Genomic DNA, 17495 nt, shown 5'->3' on the forward strand with positions numbered 1-17495 from the left:
GAGTTAAGTATTTTTTTTTTTCACATTTCGTCCTTTCTCGCCTCCCTTTTTTTTCTCTATATATATGCATATTTTTCCACAAGCCACTTCTAATAAAGTTTTATATATAATTACCAAGTGGTAATGAGCCACGGTGGTTTACTTCTGAATGCTAATCTGTTAGGCAATTATCCAGCATGTCCATGAGAACATCAATTATTACTGCTATATTGGCAAAAAAGACAGAGTCAAATTGTTTCATAAAGTTGAGCCCAGTACTCTTTTTATGAAATCAAAAGTGTAATATAAATCCCTGTACAGAACTTTTTACAGGCAGCAGCCAACAGAATTTGAGTTTTTTTTTCTCTACCATGGGGTTTACAAGGTTTCCAGGTTGATAAATAGGTCAACATCATACAATGTTACCCCACCTAACACCCAACATTGTAGTGAATAGGAATATCCTAATTCCAACATCAGTGAGATATTAGCTAGAAAACTGCCATTGCATAATATCATCCTCCATGTAAGTTCTCGGATACTGGCATGCTGATAAGAACACTCTGCTTCTGTTGGAAGTTAGTCAGTGGTTAATGGCACGTGGACCGTTGTTCTCATACCTATATGTTGAAGAAGATTGTCCTTTGAGTAATGTACCAAGCATTTTCTAAAACTCCACACTACAAAATAACTCATTAAAGTATCTATGATTAATGCTGATATCCTATTGGGCAATTATTGGAATCTATCAGTGCTCAAAGCTGTAATACTAGTATCATAAAGAAAAAGCTGGATTGGGACACCCCTAGAAGTGAAAACAAGAGTACCAATTGTAAATGTGATTGCCTACATTTTTTAAGGTGAGGTCATGCTACTGCAATAAACCAACAGAAAAGGATAAAAAATAATTTCCAGGCTTTTTAATCATCTTACCAGAGGTACCAATATATGTGCATGGAGTTAAATGCAAAGTGCTTAGCAGTTTTTCTTGCATTACATTTTTTTTCTGTACATATTTCAGCACTGATGTAGTTTATTTGCCATTCTGTCAAAGGCTTCTCCAGAATCACAACAGGAGAGCCTTCCACCCATCTACATCTTAAAGGAACCACTGTAAGCTAAATTAAGCTTCTCTCTGGGTTCAGTTGTTATTGAACTGAATATTAATGTTATTACATTTATGGATGTTTGTTTTGAATCTCCTGCAGCTGCTATCTGCAAATATAATTACCCATTATTTATGGCTATTAACATTTTACCCTGCTTTATAATCCAAGCAAGCTAGGAAAACTGGAAAATGAATAAAGGCCATTTCAACCTGTTAAAAAAGTAATCATTACAAACATATCAAAGTAAAATTACACCTTTAAAAAAATTCAGGGATTTTTTTTATTTCTAATGAATTGTATCATATCTAGAACCGAAGTTATTTTTGTTCACAACTCTGTTAAATGAAATGTGATGCGATGTTTTGCATCAAAAACGGCTCAGTTTGAATCAACAATAAAAGATACAACAGCATTGCATCAGTATCTTTATTATTTACAATAGACCTAACACTGATAAGCAGAACTTCACAGTAATATGTGAGCATTAAATAAAAAAAAACAAAAAAAACACAAAATATATTTTTTATACAATAAAAAAAAAAGAAAAAAAAAGTCATGTTTACATCTGACATTATCCCTGTTTAGATTCACATATTCCACTCTGTTTTCATTTTACATTGCACTCATCCAACTGAAGACGTGGCCTTTGGTATAATATTGTGAACGCACGCCCTTCAGAACCAAACCCCAAAGACAGGAGAAATTAAAGGACAGTAAAAGGATCAACATACAGAAACAGATAATAAGCAGAAGTGTAGTGGTCAGACAAAAATTTATTCAAACACGTAGGATCCGAAGGTGGGAAAACCTCATGATGAGGCTGTTTTCAATAAGGCTTTTAGGAAATGTACTCCATGGTGTTGCCAGAAAACAAAGCAATTCAGGAAGCCAGAATGATAGATTTCCTTTCTTAAATAATATTAAAATTTGGATAGTCAGATGGAGTCAAAAGCAGCAGTTTAGGTTTAGTGCAGCATGCGTGCATGTGTCATTTGTTTATACAGCTCCTTAAAAGTGTTATAACAAAAAGAGCACCTTATAGTTAACAGTTTGCATCTCTTACCATCAAATTTTAATGGAACTCATAATGGGAGGGAGTGGGATATTCACTGTGATTTGACGCAATGTTGTTTCTTTTCCGTGTTTTTTTTTTTTTTTTTTATATAAAAAGGCACCAAAAACTCATTTGAAACTCACAGTGAACTGATTTTTTTTTTTCATAAAGCATATTTCTTCCCCCAAAATATGGGTAGTTTCTATTGAAGCCGAAAGGTTAAAGAGTTATGGAGCTTCCTGATTATTGGTTCTGTTACATGTCCATTCTTTAATTGGTAAGGACCTTTCCAGTGTACATCAAGGTAAAAGCTGGGGCAAGAAAACAAAACCATGTTAGAGAACTGGTTAAGTTATGTGCTGTACATGTGTTCATTAAACAGAAGAACTCTCTCCAGACTGGTTAGAATCCGGAGTTACAGAGCTATGAAACAAAACAAAAACATGGCATCGTAGGAAAATAAAGAGAAAAAAGTGAAACATTTGACCAGGTTCAGGAAAAAGGGTAAATACATTCAAAGAGGTTTTGCAGATCTCTCACATTTGTCTTTAAGCCATCGATACATAATCCTCTAAAATCTGTGGATAAGAAATAAATGAAAACTCTCCATAATTTTCCTCTCAAAATATGCCTGTGCTTTGAACAAAAATAATTTAGTTAAAATTCATACATTCTAAAAAGCATTACTCTTTCCAAGTCAAATAAATCCACGTGTCGCCCATGTGCTAAAGACGTACTGCAGTTTATTCTGGTGAGAGTTCAGTCCTGTGTGACTGGTTTAAAGTAGGTCTATGCACTCACTGTGTTCTTATATTAGTTAATCTGAGGCACTGGGGCCCTACAAGGCTACAAAGGAATCCAGCACAGTCCATCCCGTGAAGGACACTTAAGGAAAACACGTCCAAGTCGACCCAGTGCCATCCTGTGCTTTCCAGCTAATCTTCCCACTGTTTCATGCAGTGAATATAAAAGAAAGCTTCCAACATTTATTAAAATGTTTCAGGGATGTTCAGACTGTCATTTAACACTATGAGCCTCACTGACATTCAGAAATAATATTAAAATAAACAATTTATTTCATGGGGATGTTTTGATTTGCCTGAAAACCGTTAACACCTGTTGCAGTGCCTGTTTTCCTGTTTTATCCAATTAAATTTGGGAACAGTCTTCCTGAACATGAGGGAGCTTAGCCTCCCAAAATTATGGCAGAGGCTTCAATAGCTGTGATATTTCTAGAGACCGTAGTACTGGTTGAAATGTAAAAAAACAGAATAAAAGCTGGAACTAATACAAACAAATTTGACACCCAGAGCCTTGAATCCTGATGCTGAATTCATGATAGTTAACAAAAAAAAAGGCTTATGGTCACACAGTTCCTCACTGGGAAACGATCCATCCAGCTGGTAGTCCACATACTTGTGATCCAATGAGTTTAAGACTGCCCTGTCTATGCAACAGATAAGCAGAGTGGGTTCCTCCCCACCCGCTAGACTGACAACACACAGCTGATACGCTCAACATTCAGGTAACAAAGAGGCTTTTTGTGGCCAAATAAAAACTTGTATCAAAACATTGCAGCGTGTGACTTAAACCACTTTTAGTTTAGTGAAATATTGGTCAAATATGTACAGCTAAGAGCAACAACTTAGTGACCAGACTGGCGTTTTAGAAAAAACAGGTTTTCTGTAAACAATAAAAGCATGTTTTGTAGTGAATTCTGCGAGGTACTCCAGAGATTCAGCTCAATCTGTGCCCCAACAAACTGTCCAAAGAACCAGAAACATACAAAAGGAATTTGGAATACTGTGAGTGATTGGCCTGGTAGCAGAGGTGATGGTTTGCGTGATCACAGTGGCTACCTCTGCACTACATCACTAATCTCTTTGATACAGTTGTGCAGGTTGTCCAACACAGTGTTTGATCCTGCACTGCTCAACCCCCCACCCCCAGAAGAAGACGCCCTTAGTTCCTGTAGGCTCAGCTCCAGCTTGCCCACTGCCTCGCGGAAGGCAAATTTGTTCCTCATTTGAGGGATGCAGTCAACGTAACCTGAGCAGCAGTCCAGCAGCTGGTGGCCGGCGTCTAGAACCTGGCTGCTGGAGGGGCTGTCGGAGCTAGCGCTGAGCGTACTACTGAGACTCTCGGCACACTCCAGCAGAGCCTCACGGCTAACCCTCTCCAAGGGCACCCTCTCCACCTGCTGCCTGGTTCGCCGCAGTGGCACTTTGGAGCCAGCAGATGGTGTGGTCTGTGAGGAGGATGCAGTGGTGGCGGCTCCGTTGGCCATTTTGGTGGGAGTAGTGTTGGCGCTTGCGGGGCAGGAGGAGGAAGAAGCAGGAGGCACTTGTGGTGGTGGCACTGTAGGTCTGCCCGTCATTGCTCCTCCCGACATCCGCCCTGACCTCTGACCTTTTACTGCATCTCCATTGACTTCCACAGGGACTCCACCGACAGGGTCCTCGCTGTCGCAGCTGTAGGATTGCTGCAGACCGCGCAGAGTCGGAGGAGGAGGGGGGGCACAGCGCGGTTTCACCAGCCGGGGCCTGTCCCGCTCGCCTTGGTGCTCGGACAGCAGTTTGAAGCGGTTCCCCTGAGAGTCCAGCCCGACCAGGTGAACGTCGGCTGGGCTGTGCTTCATGGTGGGGGAGATAAGGACAGGGACTTTGTGGTTATGAGATGAGCTGGAGCTCTTGGAAGGAGAGGACCAGCTCTGCTGTCTGTCTATTCCTCCACTTTCTTCTCTGCCGTCCCTGATCCGTGACAGACCTTCTGATTCCCCCACCTCTCCTCCAACCCCTGGTGCCCTTACCCCTACAGCAGTACCCCTGGGTAGTAGCTTGGCTTTTGGCCTTTCCCTGATCTGCGCGGTTCCCTCATCCATCCTTCTCAACAGATTTTCTGAGGGCCGTGCAGCCCCGTTCTCTGGCTGAGAGGTTGTGGAAGCAGTTCTTTCCAGAGGAGGCTTAGCATTGCGGTTCCTTGGTAAAGTTAGAGCCATGCGCTCTAGGTCCGGCAGTCCAGATGACATCGAGGAGGTAGAATTGGACCTAGGGAAAGGTTTCGGTCCTCCAACTATACCACCCTCGTCGGAAGAGGCCGTTTTTCCAGTACGAAGCCCCAGGGTCTTTTTGATGAGTCTGGGGGTGAAGAAGCCAGCCAGTCCACTCCAGCTGCTGCCACTTGTCAGCTGAGAACCCAGGCCTCCAGCCGAAGGTTTCTGTCCGAAAGCAGCTCCACAGCAGCGAGACTGGGTGGCTTCCCCATGGGAGTGGGAAGGAGAAGCAGAGAAGCCCCCTATACTGTCTGACTGGGGCAAGGGAGGAGGTGCACTGAAGTCAGCGGTGGGTTCATATTTCTTGTGAGGCTGCGTCTCCATATCCCGGAAGGAACTACTCCTCTTGGGAGGGGTGGGAAGGCTCTGTTGGACCTGGGAAGATGGTGAGGAGGAGGATGACGAAGAGGAGGAAGATTTCTTTTTAATGAAGGAGCTAAAGAAGCCCGTCTTGCGGTCTCGGGTGAATGTGCCAATATCTTGCGTATCCTCTAAAAGGCTGCTGGGAGATTTATCTCGTGTTTGCTGCTTTCTGGGCAGAGCTGGGGAGCTGCTGGATCGGCTATCCCCTCCAAACAAAGTGGAAGCCCAACCTAAAAGGGAAAGGGAAGAAAAATACAGCTCAAGTTATTTTAGCCGCACAATATCCTCAATATAGATTGTCATTCATATTTTTTACGATCACACAGAAGGAAAAGTTATTCTTTCCTCATCTGGGACTCATGAGCAAGTGAAAAAGAATGGAGATTATGAATCAATCCAGTCAGCCGATACACCAGTTTAAATGATCTACACGTTATTCTTATAACAAATTATTTACAATTTCCAGGGATTAAATGAACTCACAACCTCAAAAAAATCCAACAGAGGAGAAATTGTGTTCTAACATTTTTTCACAAAGGCGCTGACCTTTATGGCAGTGCAGTGGTGAACAATGCAGTCAGCCAGGAAATGAGGCAGGGTTCAAACAAGGAACCAGGAAACTACAAAGCCCAAACCATTAGATTTACATTTTGTCAACTGTATGGTTAAGCAAATCACAAAAAATTATTGTTACAGTTTATCAGTGTCATCTTACTTCATATAAGCCATTATTTTTGGAGCCAGTAACAAAGAGTGCTGCTGGGTGATCCTGACCTCAAACCCGTAGGACAGATTGAGAATACTTTAAGCTAATCAGTCATTTCCGATGTCCTAACACCCATTGATAACGTAATACATATAGCTGTAACCCAGAAAAAAACAAAAAACAAATATTGCTCTAAAAATGATAAAGCACGATAGAAATAGGTAATTCCTTTAAAATGCGGCCTGGGGTCATGAAACTTTAATGCTAGACAGAATGAACAAGTAATTATCAGGATAAAAAACCTGGAAAAACATATGTGAGATCAAAATGTTTCTTTAAATACAGAAACTGATTCTTATTTTTGCTGTGAGAACTTCTTTCCTCTTACGAGTAATAAATGCTGCACGCTACAAAACAGCTGAATACCACAGTGTTGCAATGCACCACTGAATGCCATCGCTGCCTTAAAATAACCCTATCAGAGGGCTGTTTTTCTTAGTGAGGGTCTTCCTTAAAACACTGTCAGATCTGCATGAGAATAAAATTAAAATCCTTACATTTTTGACACAATTTTAGGGGTTATGATGAATTTTAAAATCTCACAAAATGAGGTATAAAATGGCACAAAAATGCTCTCAAATAGATTTGTAGAAGTTAACTGAGCACTCGTTACTTTTTGCTTGAAGACGTTATTACTTAACATTTAATGTTGTATAATGATTTAAATAAATGGGGTATGAGGTGATGGAGTAGAGGTTTCCGCCAGGGGATAAGAGGGCATCCTAAATGTCTCTATACGGAGGATTTTTGGATGTTTTAGATCAGGAATTTACTTGTCAGACATAATTAGAAACAAAAGGTTTTGAACATCCTTTTCACAGAGATCTCATTTTGTATGCCTCACTTATCACCAACATCTATAAAAGTTTGGCACCTTCAAGTTATCAATAGGCAGTGTGTGAACAAAAAAGGAGAAATAGTGAATTCTCTACATAAAGGATTTACCACCAAGCATTGGAAGGTTGGGTTTGATGACAAAAAAAAAAAAGAGCTCATAAAATAAAAGAGACATGCTATTTTCTTTTATCTTTAGTCAAAATAACAGTGTTCATGATGTTTAAGGATAATACATTTGTTATTTTCTAACAAGCCGATATGGGGTATATTAGGCAGTATGCATTTATATGAAAAATTTGAGAAAAAAAAGAGGATTGATAGACTTTTTAAAAGAATTTCAAATTCATGAGTGAAATAGTTGATCCACTTCACCTAGGAGCCAAGGAATAAAGGGTAATTGGGGGAATTTAGCATCAAAGCCAAAGGTAACAACGCACATGTGTTATTTTTTTTTGCTCTTGGCTTCATCTCTTATAAACTGTTTTTTTTATTTAAAAGTAGCCATTGGACAGAGTAAAAAAAGAAAGTATAAGATGCTGTACTTTTTAAACCACGTTGGTCAGAAGACCATTTCAATGGGACCACCCCTCTTGTTAAATGAGAAATTCCCTCCAAGGCTCAATGAAAAGCTCTAAACCGTTTATCATTTATTGATCGAACAAACTGCGGACATGACTTTGCAACATTATTACTGTGCTGGATTTGGTTATCATTTCCTACATTTTGTCATGCTGGTGTTAGAATATGAAGGTTCAGTATATGGGCAATGTATTCTTTTTCTCTTCTCTAAATGTTATTTTTAAAAATGTTTGGTGCTTCATTTAGATTGTCATAATTTACATTTATATAAAAAACAAAACAGAAGAAAAACACATTAAAACAAAGATGAACCAACCAAAAGAAAATGTCATTTAAAATTGTCCATTCAAATAAATATGTCCATTCAATCTTAGATATGTGGACTTAAACAGGTGTGTTACATTCATACGGCTTCTTGAAACAGTAATAAATAATTCAACAGACAATACAGGCAAGTAATTATTAGGTCAGAATAGCAGCACATAAACAGGTGTAAAGACATGGTTAAAAGGTTTAGGTAAACTACTCAACATACACAGGAGGTGTTTTAATAGATTTTAAGAAGACATATTTTAAAATAAGTTAAAAACTACTTAGTGCTTCACTGTAAAACAGAGATAAACCTTCAGCAAATCTAAGATGAAAAAATGAGGTGAGCAAATATTTTTAGAGAAGAGAGACTGATCCAAATTACTTGGAAGATATTATATAATAAGCTTTAAAGAGATAATAGAGGGTAAGAGATTTTAAAAGCAGTTTCCTTTCCGTTAATATGAAACAGTTTAGCACTTATCCAATGCTTTTATTGCAGCTCTTTCCCCATTTATAATGTATTTTACATTTCTATATTTTAGCTCACTGATAGTCTGAAGTCATGCTGTAAAACACATTTAAACATTAATGTTTAATAACAGTTTTTATTTCACAAGAACATAATGGCAGGTGCTTGTTTTTTAGGCATTTTGAAGCTCTGACAGACTCCGGGTGATGACATTAGTTGCTGAGGAAAACCACAGCCTGTCTTTTGAGCCGGCGTGCTTGGCGACGCTGCAGCTGCTTCTGGGTGTCAGCAATGGTGTCCGCGGTCGCACCTGCAGAATCATAATGTGATGTGGAGAGACGGTGGGTATGCCTGGTTGTACCTGCGTGGCTGTGCTCAGAGTGCCCGTCCAGTCCACCCTCGATGTTTTCTTTATTCTCTGTGTGCTTGTGGAGTGTGCGGGATTTGGAAGGCAACAGTGGCATGTCGTGACTCAGAGAATGAGCCAGTCCACAGTGACCAGATGAGGCAGTCTTACACAGCTCCTCTGCAACCTCTGCAGAGGAAATGAGTTTACATTAATGTCCGTTTTCCTCCAAAATGCTGATTTATCTTAAATAAGGTCTCTGAAGATTAATGGGGTTAAATCATTATATTAAACAATTTAAAAACAGATTTTTTAAAGCTTCAGTTAACATGGTTTTAGCTTGAGAACAGATAATCAACCAAGTAAGAGTATTACCTTCTGAAATGCTGGAGTCATGGAACATTGTCTCAAAAGCTTGGTGAATCTCTGCAAACGAAGGTCGATCTGCAGGGCTCCACTGCCAGCCTGTGAGAAAAGAGACAAACTCTGTTTCAGAATAAAATAAGAAAATATAAAAATACAAATGTATCAGATGTGAAAACAGTTGCTGCTGCATGTAGTAGGGTTGTAATTTTTATAGCAGCTTACTGATTTCATTTGCTAAGCTTTGCATTTCCTCTTCTTAAACATCTCTATTGGTGCTTTTAAGTTCAAAGACTTTCTTCCGTAAAGATTTACGTCATTCATCCAATTTTCCAGCCAACATGAATGACATTTATTGTTGTGCCAATTTTTTTCCCTGAACCTGTGAAACTGGTTTCTACATACTTTCAAAAAATGTTGCTCTACCATGTAATAAATAGGTGTTAGGTTAGTCAGATGGTACTCACATGCCCTCATTAGCTCATAGACTTTGGGTGGGCATCCTTCTGGCTGCTCCATGCGATAACCTTTCTCCAGGAGATCGTACACTTGAGACAAGTCTATCCCCGGGTATGGAGACATGCCATAGGTGGCGATTTCCCACAGCAATACACCGAACGCTATAAGACAGACAGATTACATCTATAGATAGTCTTTACTGATTGGAACTGGGGTTTATTGCACTGTATTACAATTAAAACTGAGCTAGCCAACATAATCAAATGAATCTGAAATGAAATAATTTGATTTTAGTCTAAACTGATCTTCTATACTTTCACAGAAATTTGGCCAGCTTGACGATGGCATTTATGTTGAACAAGAGCCTAAAATGTTTTAATCATCTGAATATGAATATGCACATGTTAACTCACCCCAGACGTCAGATTTGATAGAGAAGGTGTTATATGCAAGGCTCTCTGGTGCCGTCCATTTGATGGGGAACTTGGCTCCAGCGTGGGCAGTGTAAGTGTCGCCAGTCATCAACCGGCTCAGACCAAAGTCTGCAACCTTAACAACGTGATTTTCACCAACCAGGCAATTTCTTGCTGCAAGGTCCCTGAGGAGTGAAATTAGGTGTGTAATTTGAGGAAACAATGGAAACACAGGAGGGGGGAAAAAATCCTTCATCCTGACATCAGGAGACACACCAAACCACAACAATACCTGTGAATGAAGTTTTTCTTTTCCAGATACTCCATAGCAGAGGAGATCTGCGTGGCCATGTAGAGCAGCGCTACAGCGTTGACCTCTGACTTTTCACAATCTCTCAAGTAATCCAGGAGGTTGCCATGTGGCATGTACTCTGTCACAATGTAGAAAGGGGGCTCCAATGTGCAAACACCTGCAGGGTGAGAAAAAAAAAATGACTCAATCGTAATCATTTGTTTTAAACAATTTAAATAGGATTCGTTTGGATTGAGGGACAAACAGTAATTTCGAAGGAAAAACATGAAAGCAAACAAGCTGTTTTATAATTACCAAGTAGCTGAACGAGGTTTGGATGTTTAACCTCCTTCATAACAGCTGCTTCTTTCAGAAATTCGTCTACTTCCATAGTGTCCTCCTGCAAAGCACAAAAAGAGTGGTTAAGAAATGTGCAGTACCTTCAACTACCTGCAGGTGGTGATCTATAGCCATAATGATCAATCTCTGCTACTTCAGTGATTGTAAATAGTTTAAACATATGAATATTTGGTTTAAACCTTGAGTGTTTTGACAGCCACAGTCAGGTTGTACTTCTTCCACACTCCAACATAAACCTCTCCGTATTGGCCACCACCCAGCTTGTGCTTCATGGTGATGTCTGTGCGCTCCATCTCCCATTTATCGTGAATGGGTGAGACGCCGTAGACGGTGGGCTTGTTGCATTTTGGTGCGGGGTAGTGCAGCGTGGTGACCAGGCCGTCTGGTACGGTGGAGTGGTGGTGGACCAGCTCGGCCAGGGTGGCGAAACGGCTCTCAGATGTGACGTACACCTGAGGAGAAGAGGAGGTGGAGGAGGAAAGGGATTAAAATAGATGAAAACTAATTGGAAAAAGGTATAATGAAAACCAAAAAGTTAACAGCAAATCAAAACGGCCATGTGGCTACCTTTCCGTCAGTGGCTGTGTTGATCCGGTAGTGGTACACTCTCCCCTCGTATCGCAGAGAAATGGACAGCTGACCTGGACTGCTTTCGCTTTCCCGGACCAGAAAACTGCCATTGATGAGGGAGGAAAGCAGGTATTCTGCTGCGCTGCGGGAAACTGGCCCGTGGTACCAGCTGTGCTTCTCCAGACTGTTGACTGGTGTAATGTAGTTGGAGGGCACCCAACCCTGGCCGTTCTTTGACCGCACTTCACTCCACTCTCCACTCTGGTTGTAGCCCAGCACACGCAGCTTTTCACCTGGAAATCAGCAAAGGAAAAAATATACTCAAATGACTGAAAGCAATTTTGATTATAGGGATACCAGAGAGCAAATCAGGAGTTCATTTTATATTGAATGTTTCTCCTTGGAAACAGTTTTAACACAAGTTCCAAACTGCCATAGCCCTTTGAAAACAAGTAAAAAAAACACAAGGTGCCATGGAGATGACACACCTTTCTATAAAACTAGATCAGAGACTGCTGCAACAATAGAGATGGCAGAAGAGCAAATCAGTCAAACAGGGCTAGGCAAAGCCAGGCATGTAGCGGCCTTGTGTGTTGTCTTAGTGTGACGTCAGTGCAGGGCACATCAGGGAGTGGAGACGCTGATGTGCTGAAAAGAAGCTTCTGTTAGCCAAAACACTGAATGGAGCAGAGATCAGACATGGCTGCTGGATGCAGGTTAAAATGAAAACAACGGGAAAGAGGTGGAGGTGCCCTAAAAGGACATTGTGTAATTCCTGTGGGGGGAATAAAATTTTATTTTTTTAAGTTCTAAACACATAAATACAGCTAATATAAAAAAAAGGACAGGGATTTCAGGAAGTGACCGCTCCTATTTGTGCTCGTGGGGTTTATAGTTTTTCATGTTAAGCTTATGTGAACTTTTATAGCTTTCAGTTGTGAATCCTCAATTAAAACTGTAGTTGCTAATGGATGAATGGATTCATGAAAGGTTGGATTAACTGATGCAGGAAGGAAAAGATGATTAATGTGGATGACTGGAGAATTGGATGGATCGGCAAAAAGATTTATGAATAAATATACGACTCCTGTATGCCTGCAACATTTAAAAATGAGAAGAATAAAGTACAGAAGAGAAAACATTTTTTTTCTCATATTTTGTACATATGCTTTTTAACCATACCATCCAGACTTCAAAAATAAATCACATTGTATACTTTCAAGATTGGTCAGGATACTTTTAGTGAGCTTAAGAATGTTCAAAGGATCTGGAGATTAGGACTTTACAGAACTACAGTAAATAAGTGAATACCCACATTCAGTGGTCTCCTGTTTGCTGCTCTAACTTCTGTAGGAGGGGAAACACTGACTGATCTGTGTGCACCAAGGAAGATCTGCCCTGGCTTTCTTTAGCTAGGACTGGCACAAAGAATAGACAATCAGAAGCTCCAGACATGTGTTTGCTCCATCTTTTTCATCTTCTCGTTCACCTGTTATTATTATTACAATGATTTATTGGCAATGCAGCCATCAGAGCCAGTTACTTTCCATGTGCAGTCAAGCCAGAAGGTACACATGCACTAGCATGAGAGGAGAAATCTCAGATTCACTCAATGAGTCAGGGTCTAAGCATCATTTCCATTCCAGGCGGCTGGCACAGGAAGTTATAAAAATGATGAATTAACAGACTGCCACGTTCAAGGCTTAGATCAGTCGGCCTCTTAAGCCTGACTGTGTCTGTATGACTGTTGACCTGCTGTTTCATGAAGACTGAGCAGAACATGACCAACTAAGCTTTTCTAAGAGAACCTCCAACTGGGTTAAACAGATTTATGGTTTACTTTAAGGTCTGCTCATTCAACTTCAATATTGAACTACTCTGATTATTATTAAAAGGCTGCAATTAAATCACATGGAAAAAATATATACTGTTGGTTCTTATTAATCAATTTAAATATCTGATTTTTTGTGATTAATTATTAAAATAATCATCAACTAATTTATACCTTTAGCTGATTGAGCAATACATTTAGAGCAGTAATTATATCAAAATTGTAACAAAATATTTAAAAAATTGTATTTAAAATAAAATAAATATTTTCAACTTTCACTATGCTCGATCAAGAACTCCACCAATGGAAAAGTTTTAGTTTCACCTGGTTTTATTTCATTAGACACATTTTATTTGTCATTATGTTTAGACAAGTGTAAAAACAAAAAGAAATTTAGTTTGGAAACAGCTCACTGGACAATTTCATATTTTTTAAAAGTGCAGCCTTGAAAAATAGTAAAAATGACTGTAAATTTACAGTTCTAACATTTAAAAATCTTCTTTAAAGGAACCTTTGGCTATCTGTCAGGTTTTTTTTTTTTTAATTAATCAAATAATAATCAGATTAATCGATTTGCCAAATTATCGTTAGTTGCAGCCCTGAATCAATTAAATCATATATACCTGATATTTATGAATCGTCATTAGCCAAACAAATGTATTAAGTAAATTTAGAGCGTACCATTATCTTTTTTGGCATTTTTATTTATAGCCGTTGTAGAGAAAACACAGTAAATAGTGTTGGTTAGATAGCTTGAAAAACAGTTTTTAACCTCTTTGAATTAGTATTCAGACTGGAGTCCAGTCTGAATGTAAGGGCTTGTTGAAATGCTTAAAGTAAAGCCACTACATCTTTATTTTGAATCAACTGGTCAGATTGTATTTTTCTAAATATTCTAAGCTTAAGTAAACTATGAAAAAAATGAAATATAACAACTGTAGGAGCAAACAAATCAAGGTTTATGTTAAGTTTCTTTTCTGCTTACATTATGAATTGGGATGACTAGTACTCTACACTCCCAAGGGTTAACTAGGCTTTATCTGACATAATTATGTAGCTTAAGTAGCTCAACCCATGTTATTACACAGAGGACACTTCCCTCTTATCTGTTGCAACCAAGTGTGTTTCTTATAAGGGTGGGGTGCTAAACAAACGTAGTCATGGAAAAACAATACCTGAACTACAGGTTAATGATGTTGCTAGGTACCAATCCTATGGGAGGATGCTTTAAAAGAATGCAGCAGGGTGAGATAATAGAGTTTCAGTCTAAAATAAAAAAATAAAAAAAAAACAACAACTTCTAAGCTGCTAAAGTTAAATCCAGTTTTTAAATTAGATTTTGTGAATTAAGTTTTTAAGAACACACATTTTTCATTTGTATTACAGATCTTTTTCTTTTACCTTTGGTGATGCTGAGTGTGTTGTCCCCACTGGCGACAAAATCATAAAGAGCAACAAAGAGGTTTGGGTCGCTCTCCGTTGCACCCAGCAGGTTCTCCTTGGAGCTCCATCGAACTGCCTCGGTCAAAGCTTTTGGGAGAAAGGAGAAACTTGGACTTAGCAAGAGACATGATCAATGGTACAAAGATGATACACAGTAGATGCTGAGAATACGGATACAAGTAAGAGAATAGCAAACACTGTTGTCTTTCAAAGAGAAACTGAACACAGTTGAATATCAGAGATTGTGACCTTTAAAAAGCAAAATGCTACCCTTCTGATTGTCTACCTTTCTGTCCACCATGACTCCCCCGCCTGAGCCCTGTGCGAAGCTGCAGGCCGCTCAGAGCTGCCCATTCATCTTCAAAGCTGCTGCTTGCCTGCAGGCACCTTAAAAGCATCACTTTACCCAATCTGCTCTACAAAGAGCTCTGTTATTACTGACCACACTAAAAAGGCTGCTGAGTGGCCTGTCAGCCAGGTAAGATCTGAGGTGGGACTGTTTTTCATCTGTGTCTTTATAGGAGAAGAAAGGGAAGGGAGGAGCAACGACGCCAAGTAGGTGCTAAGACTCACACTACCCACTAAGGAACACACCCATTGGGAGAGAACACACACACATTGTGCAAATGTAAGGAACATGCTGCAATTACAGCAGCTGCTAGAGTTCCTGCGTGTCTGAACAGCTGCTGAATGACTGGAAAATCTGCATCTGAGGAAGGAGAACAATCCCTCAAAGATCAGGCAAATGGAAATGTTCTAAATGTTTAATTTTCACTACAATTAAAAGGTGAAATAGATGAAACACACCCATATAAATCCTATAACAAATCCAACAAGTAAGAAAAGTGTTTACTTTTATGATCCTGTGCTAGTAATGTCAGAACCCATTCATTCCAGTTTGGTAAGTCAAACTGGATAGTGATCATCAGATGTGAACAACAGTGGTGTGACATGCATTTCTTGAGAGCTCACAAAGTAAAGTTATTAATGGATTAAATTGAATACTTCCAATAGCTCAATAAAAAAGCAGTGCAAAATAAATCTGAAGGTACAGCAAGAGATTGACTGATGACTGAAAAAGGCCAAAATACAACAAAAGGAAAATCTCTTTTTTACCTAATCAGTAAACCACACATAAGATCAGTCAGGTTAAATTAATAAACACTCATTGGATTTTAATATAAGTTTGGTAATTCGCTGATGCTGCAGCATTTATAATCAAAGATTAGCTTAGAGTGAGACTGTCATACTGACTCCATGTTAACAGCCTCTGAGGATCATTCATTATATTTAGTGATCACTAATTATTAAAATACATACAAATATTGTAAACTGCCTCATTTCCCTGTTGTATAAAATAAAGCTATCTTGTAAACACTCGTTCAATGTGACCACATCCACTCACAGCATTTACCCACCTTTGTTCTGAAGAAGCATACACTGCAACGCGGCAGTGGCGGTGACCTGGCTCAGCCATAATTCCCAATACATCCCCTTTTCTGTTCCAAAACCAATTCCAATACAAAGAAAAAAAAAGCTGTAATCTGTTCTTAAAAGCTTTTCACGCAAGAAATAAGAATCCTAAAAAGGTAACGTTCCTGATAAACTGACACGTGACAGCCACTTCCCTACATTGTCCAGCTCACACAAGTGAAATAACGATGGCACCACGTGCGAAACATTATTTCTATATATTTTTGTGTTAAGACACCGAAGCCTCAGACACTACTTTAATACGTCTTTCTAAAGTCAAAATGGTAAATGCAACTAGCTGTGACTTATGATAACTGTAGTGTTATACACTTTGGGAGCGGAGAGAAAGCTGGCAGAGGGAGGGGGCTAAACCATGTGTGGTTGAGGGGAGCATGTGTGCACAGAGGTTGGGGAGGGGGTTGTAGACCTGGGAATGTGTCTTATGGGAAAACTGAGCTCAGTGTGATTAGTGTGTGCATGTATGAGTGTTTACGGGCTGAGGTGGTGCTGTGGGCAACAGCAGATGGCTGGTGCTGCTGCTTCAGGGGGAGAGCTACCACTGACCCACGCTTTGTTCTCTCAGTATGTGTGTTTCACAGGCCTGCAACTGGCCAAACCAACTGTCAGAGCTGCTCCCGTTACATAGCTACATATCACAGCACTCTTCCCAAGAATGTTTTAATGATATACTGATACTGTGCCATTCATAGCTGTCAAAGGTCTCAATCTGAAAAATTTTAATTCCAGCCGTCACAAAGAAAAAGATACCAAAAAACAAAACAAAAAACAAAACAGACCTGTGTCTAATTATTAAGGTATTAAATTAGTTATTATTTTACATCTAATTCTAACAGGTTAAACTGAAATATCCAATACAGCAAACAATTGAGGGTGCGTGAGGTTAGACGTGTGCCTTCATGTATGAAAGCGTGCACCAGAGAAACTACGGTACAGTGTCAAGCGAAGCAGAGCGGGTGCCCCCAAGTCCGAGAGGCATGCCAGGCCTGCACCCGCAGGACAGCTGCAGCAGAGGTGACCCTGCTCCCAAAGCACACATAACACGCAGACACTCATACCTGCATCGCATTCCCACAAATCAGCGTTGACACCGTTTGCCATAGCTGCCTCTGCAGCTGTTTGTTTGTGCCTCCCAGCACCAATAAAACTGTCACTCTATCAAGCAGCAGCAGCAGCAATGAGTAAAGATATTAATCACCAACAATAACATCACTTAAATACTCTAATCAGAAACAATACTAATTGTATCTGAAATCCACGAAGTGGCGAGGTAAGGCTGTATTTTTAGCTGCTGGAGAAGTAAACACTGCAGCAAAGACATCCAGAAATAACTCTCCACATAGTGATTGTGGTGCTGAGATAATCAGCTGGCCGCCTGCAGGAAGCCTGAACAAAAACCCAGAGACA

General features: G+C 39.8%; 1 protein-coding gene across 3 annotated transcripts in view; it reads right to left on the reverse strand.

Moving 5' to 3' along the window:
• Positions 1 to 1552: 1552 nt before the first annotated feature.
• abl2 (ABL proto-oncogene 2, non-receptor tyrosine kinase) overlaps positions 1553 to 17495 on the reverse strand; it is a 32103-nt gene continuing 16160 nt past the window's right edge. Inside the window, exons 1-11 of one of the 3 annotated variants that reach the window (XM_015399641.1) lie at positions 16016 to 16318; positions 14556 to 14684; positions 11321 to 11616; positions 10933 to 11205; positions 10709 to 10793; positions 10394 to 10571; positions 10102 to 10286; positions 9697 to 9849; positions 9242 to 9331; positions 8882 to 9055; positions 1553 to 5787 (exon numbers count right to left, since the gene is read on the reverse strand). In XM_015399641.1, the coding sequence (XP_015255127.1) occupies positions 3998 to 5787; positions 8882 to 9055; positions 9242 to 9331; positions 9697 to 9849; positions 10102 to 10286; positions 10394 to 10571; positions 10709 to 10793; positions 10933 to 11205; positions 11321 to 11616; positions 14556 to 14684; positions 16016 to 16088 (3426 nt within the window). In that variant the 5' untranslated portion in view covers positions 16089 to 16318 and the 3' untranslated portion in view covers positions 1553 to 3997. Of the gene's footprint in view, positions 5788 to 8881; positions 9056 to 9241; positions 9332 to 9696; positions 9850 to 10101; positions 10287 to 10393; positions 10572 to 10708; positions 10794 to 10932; positions 11206 to 11320; positions 11617 to 14555; positions 14685 to 14883; positions 15081 to 16015; positions 16319 to 17495 lie in introns of those variants that run through there. The other 2 variants (XM_015399633.1, XM_015399628.1) reach the window with 2 other exon arrangements.

Source organism: Cyprinodon variegatus, unplaced genomic scaffold (genome assembly GCF_000732505.1).
Source record: "Cyprinodon variegatus isolate N-32 unplaced genomic scaffold, C_variegatus-1.0 Scaffold30, whole genome shotgun sequence".
In the NCBI taxonomy this organism is placed as follows: domain Eukaryota; kingdom Metazoa; phylum Chordata; class Actinopteri; order Cyprinodontiformes; family Cyprinodontidae; genus Cyprinodon; species Cyprinodon variegatus.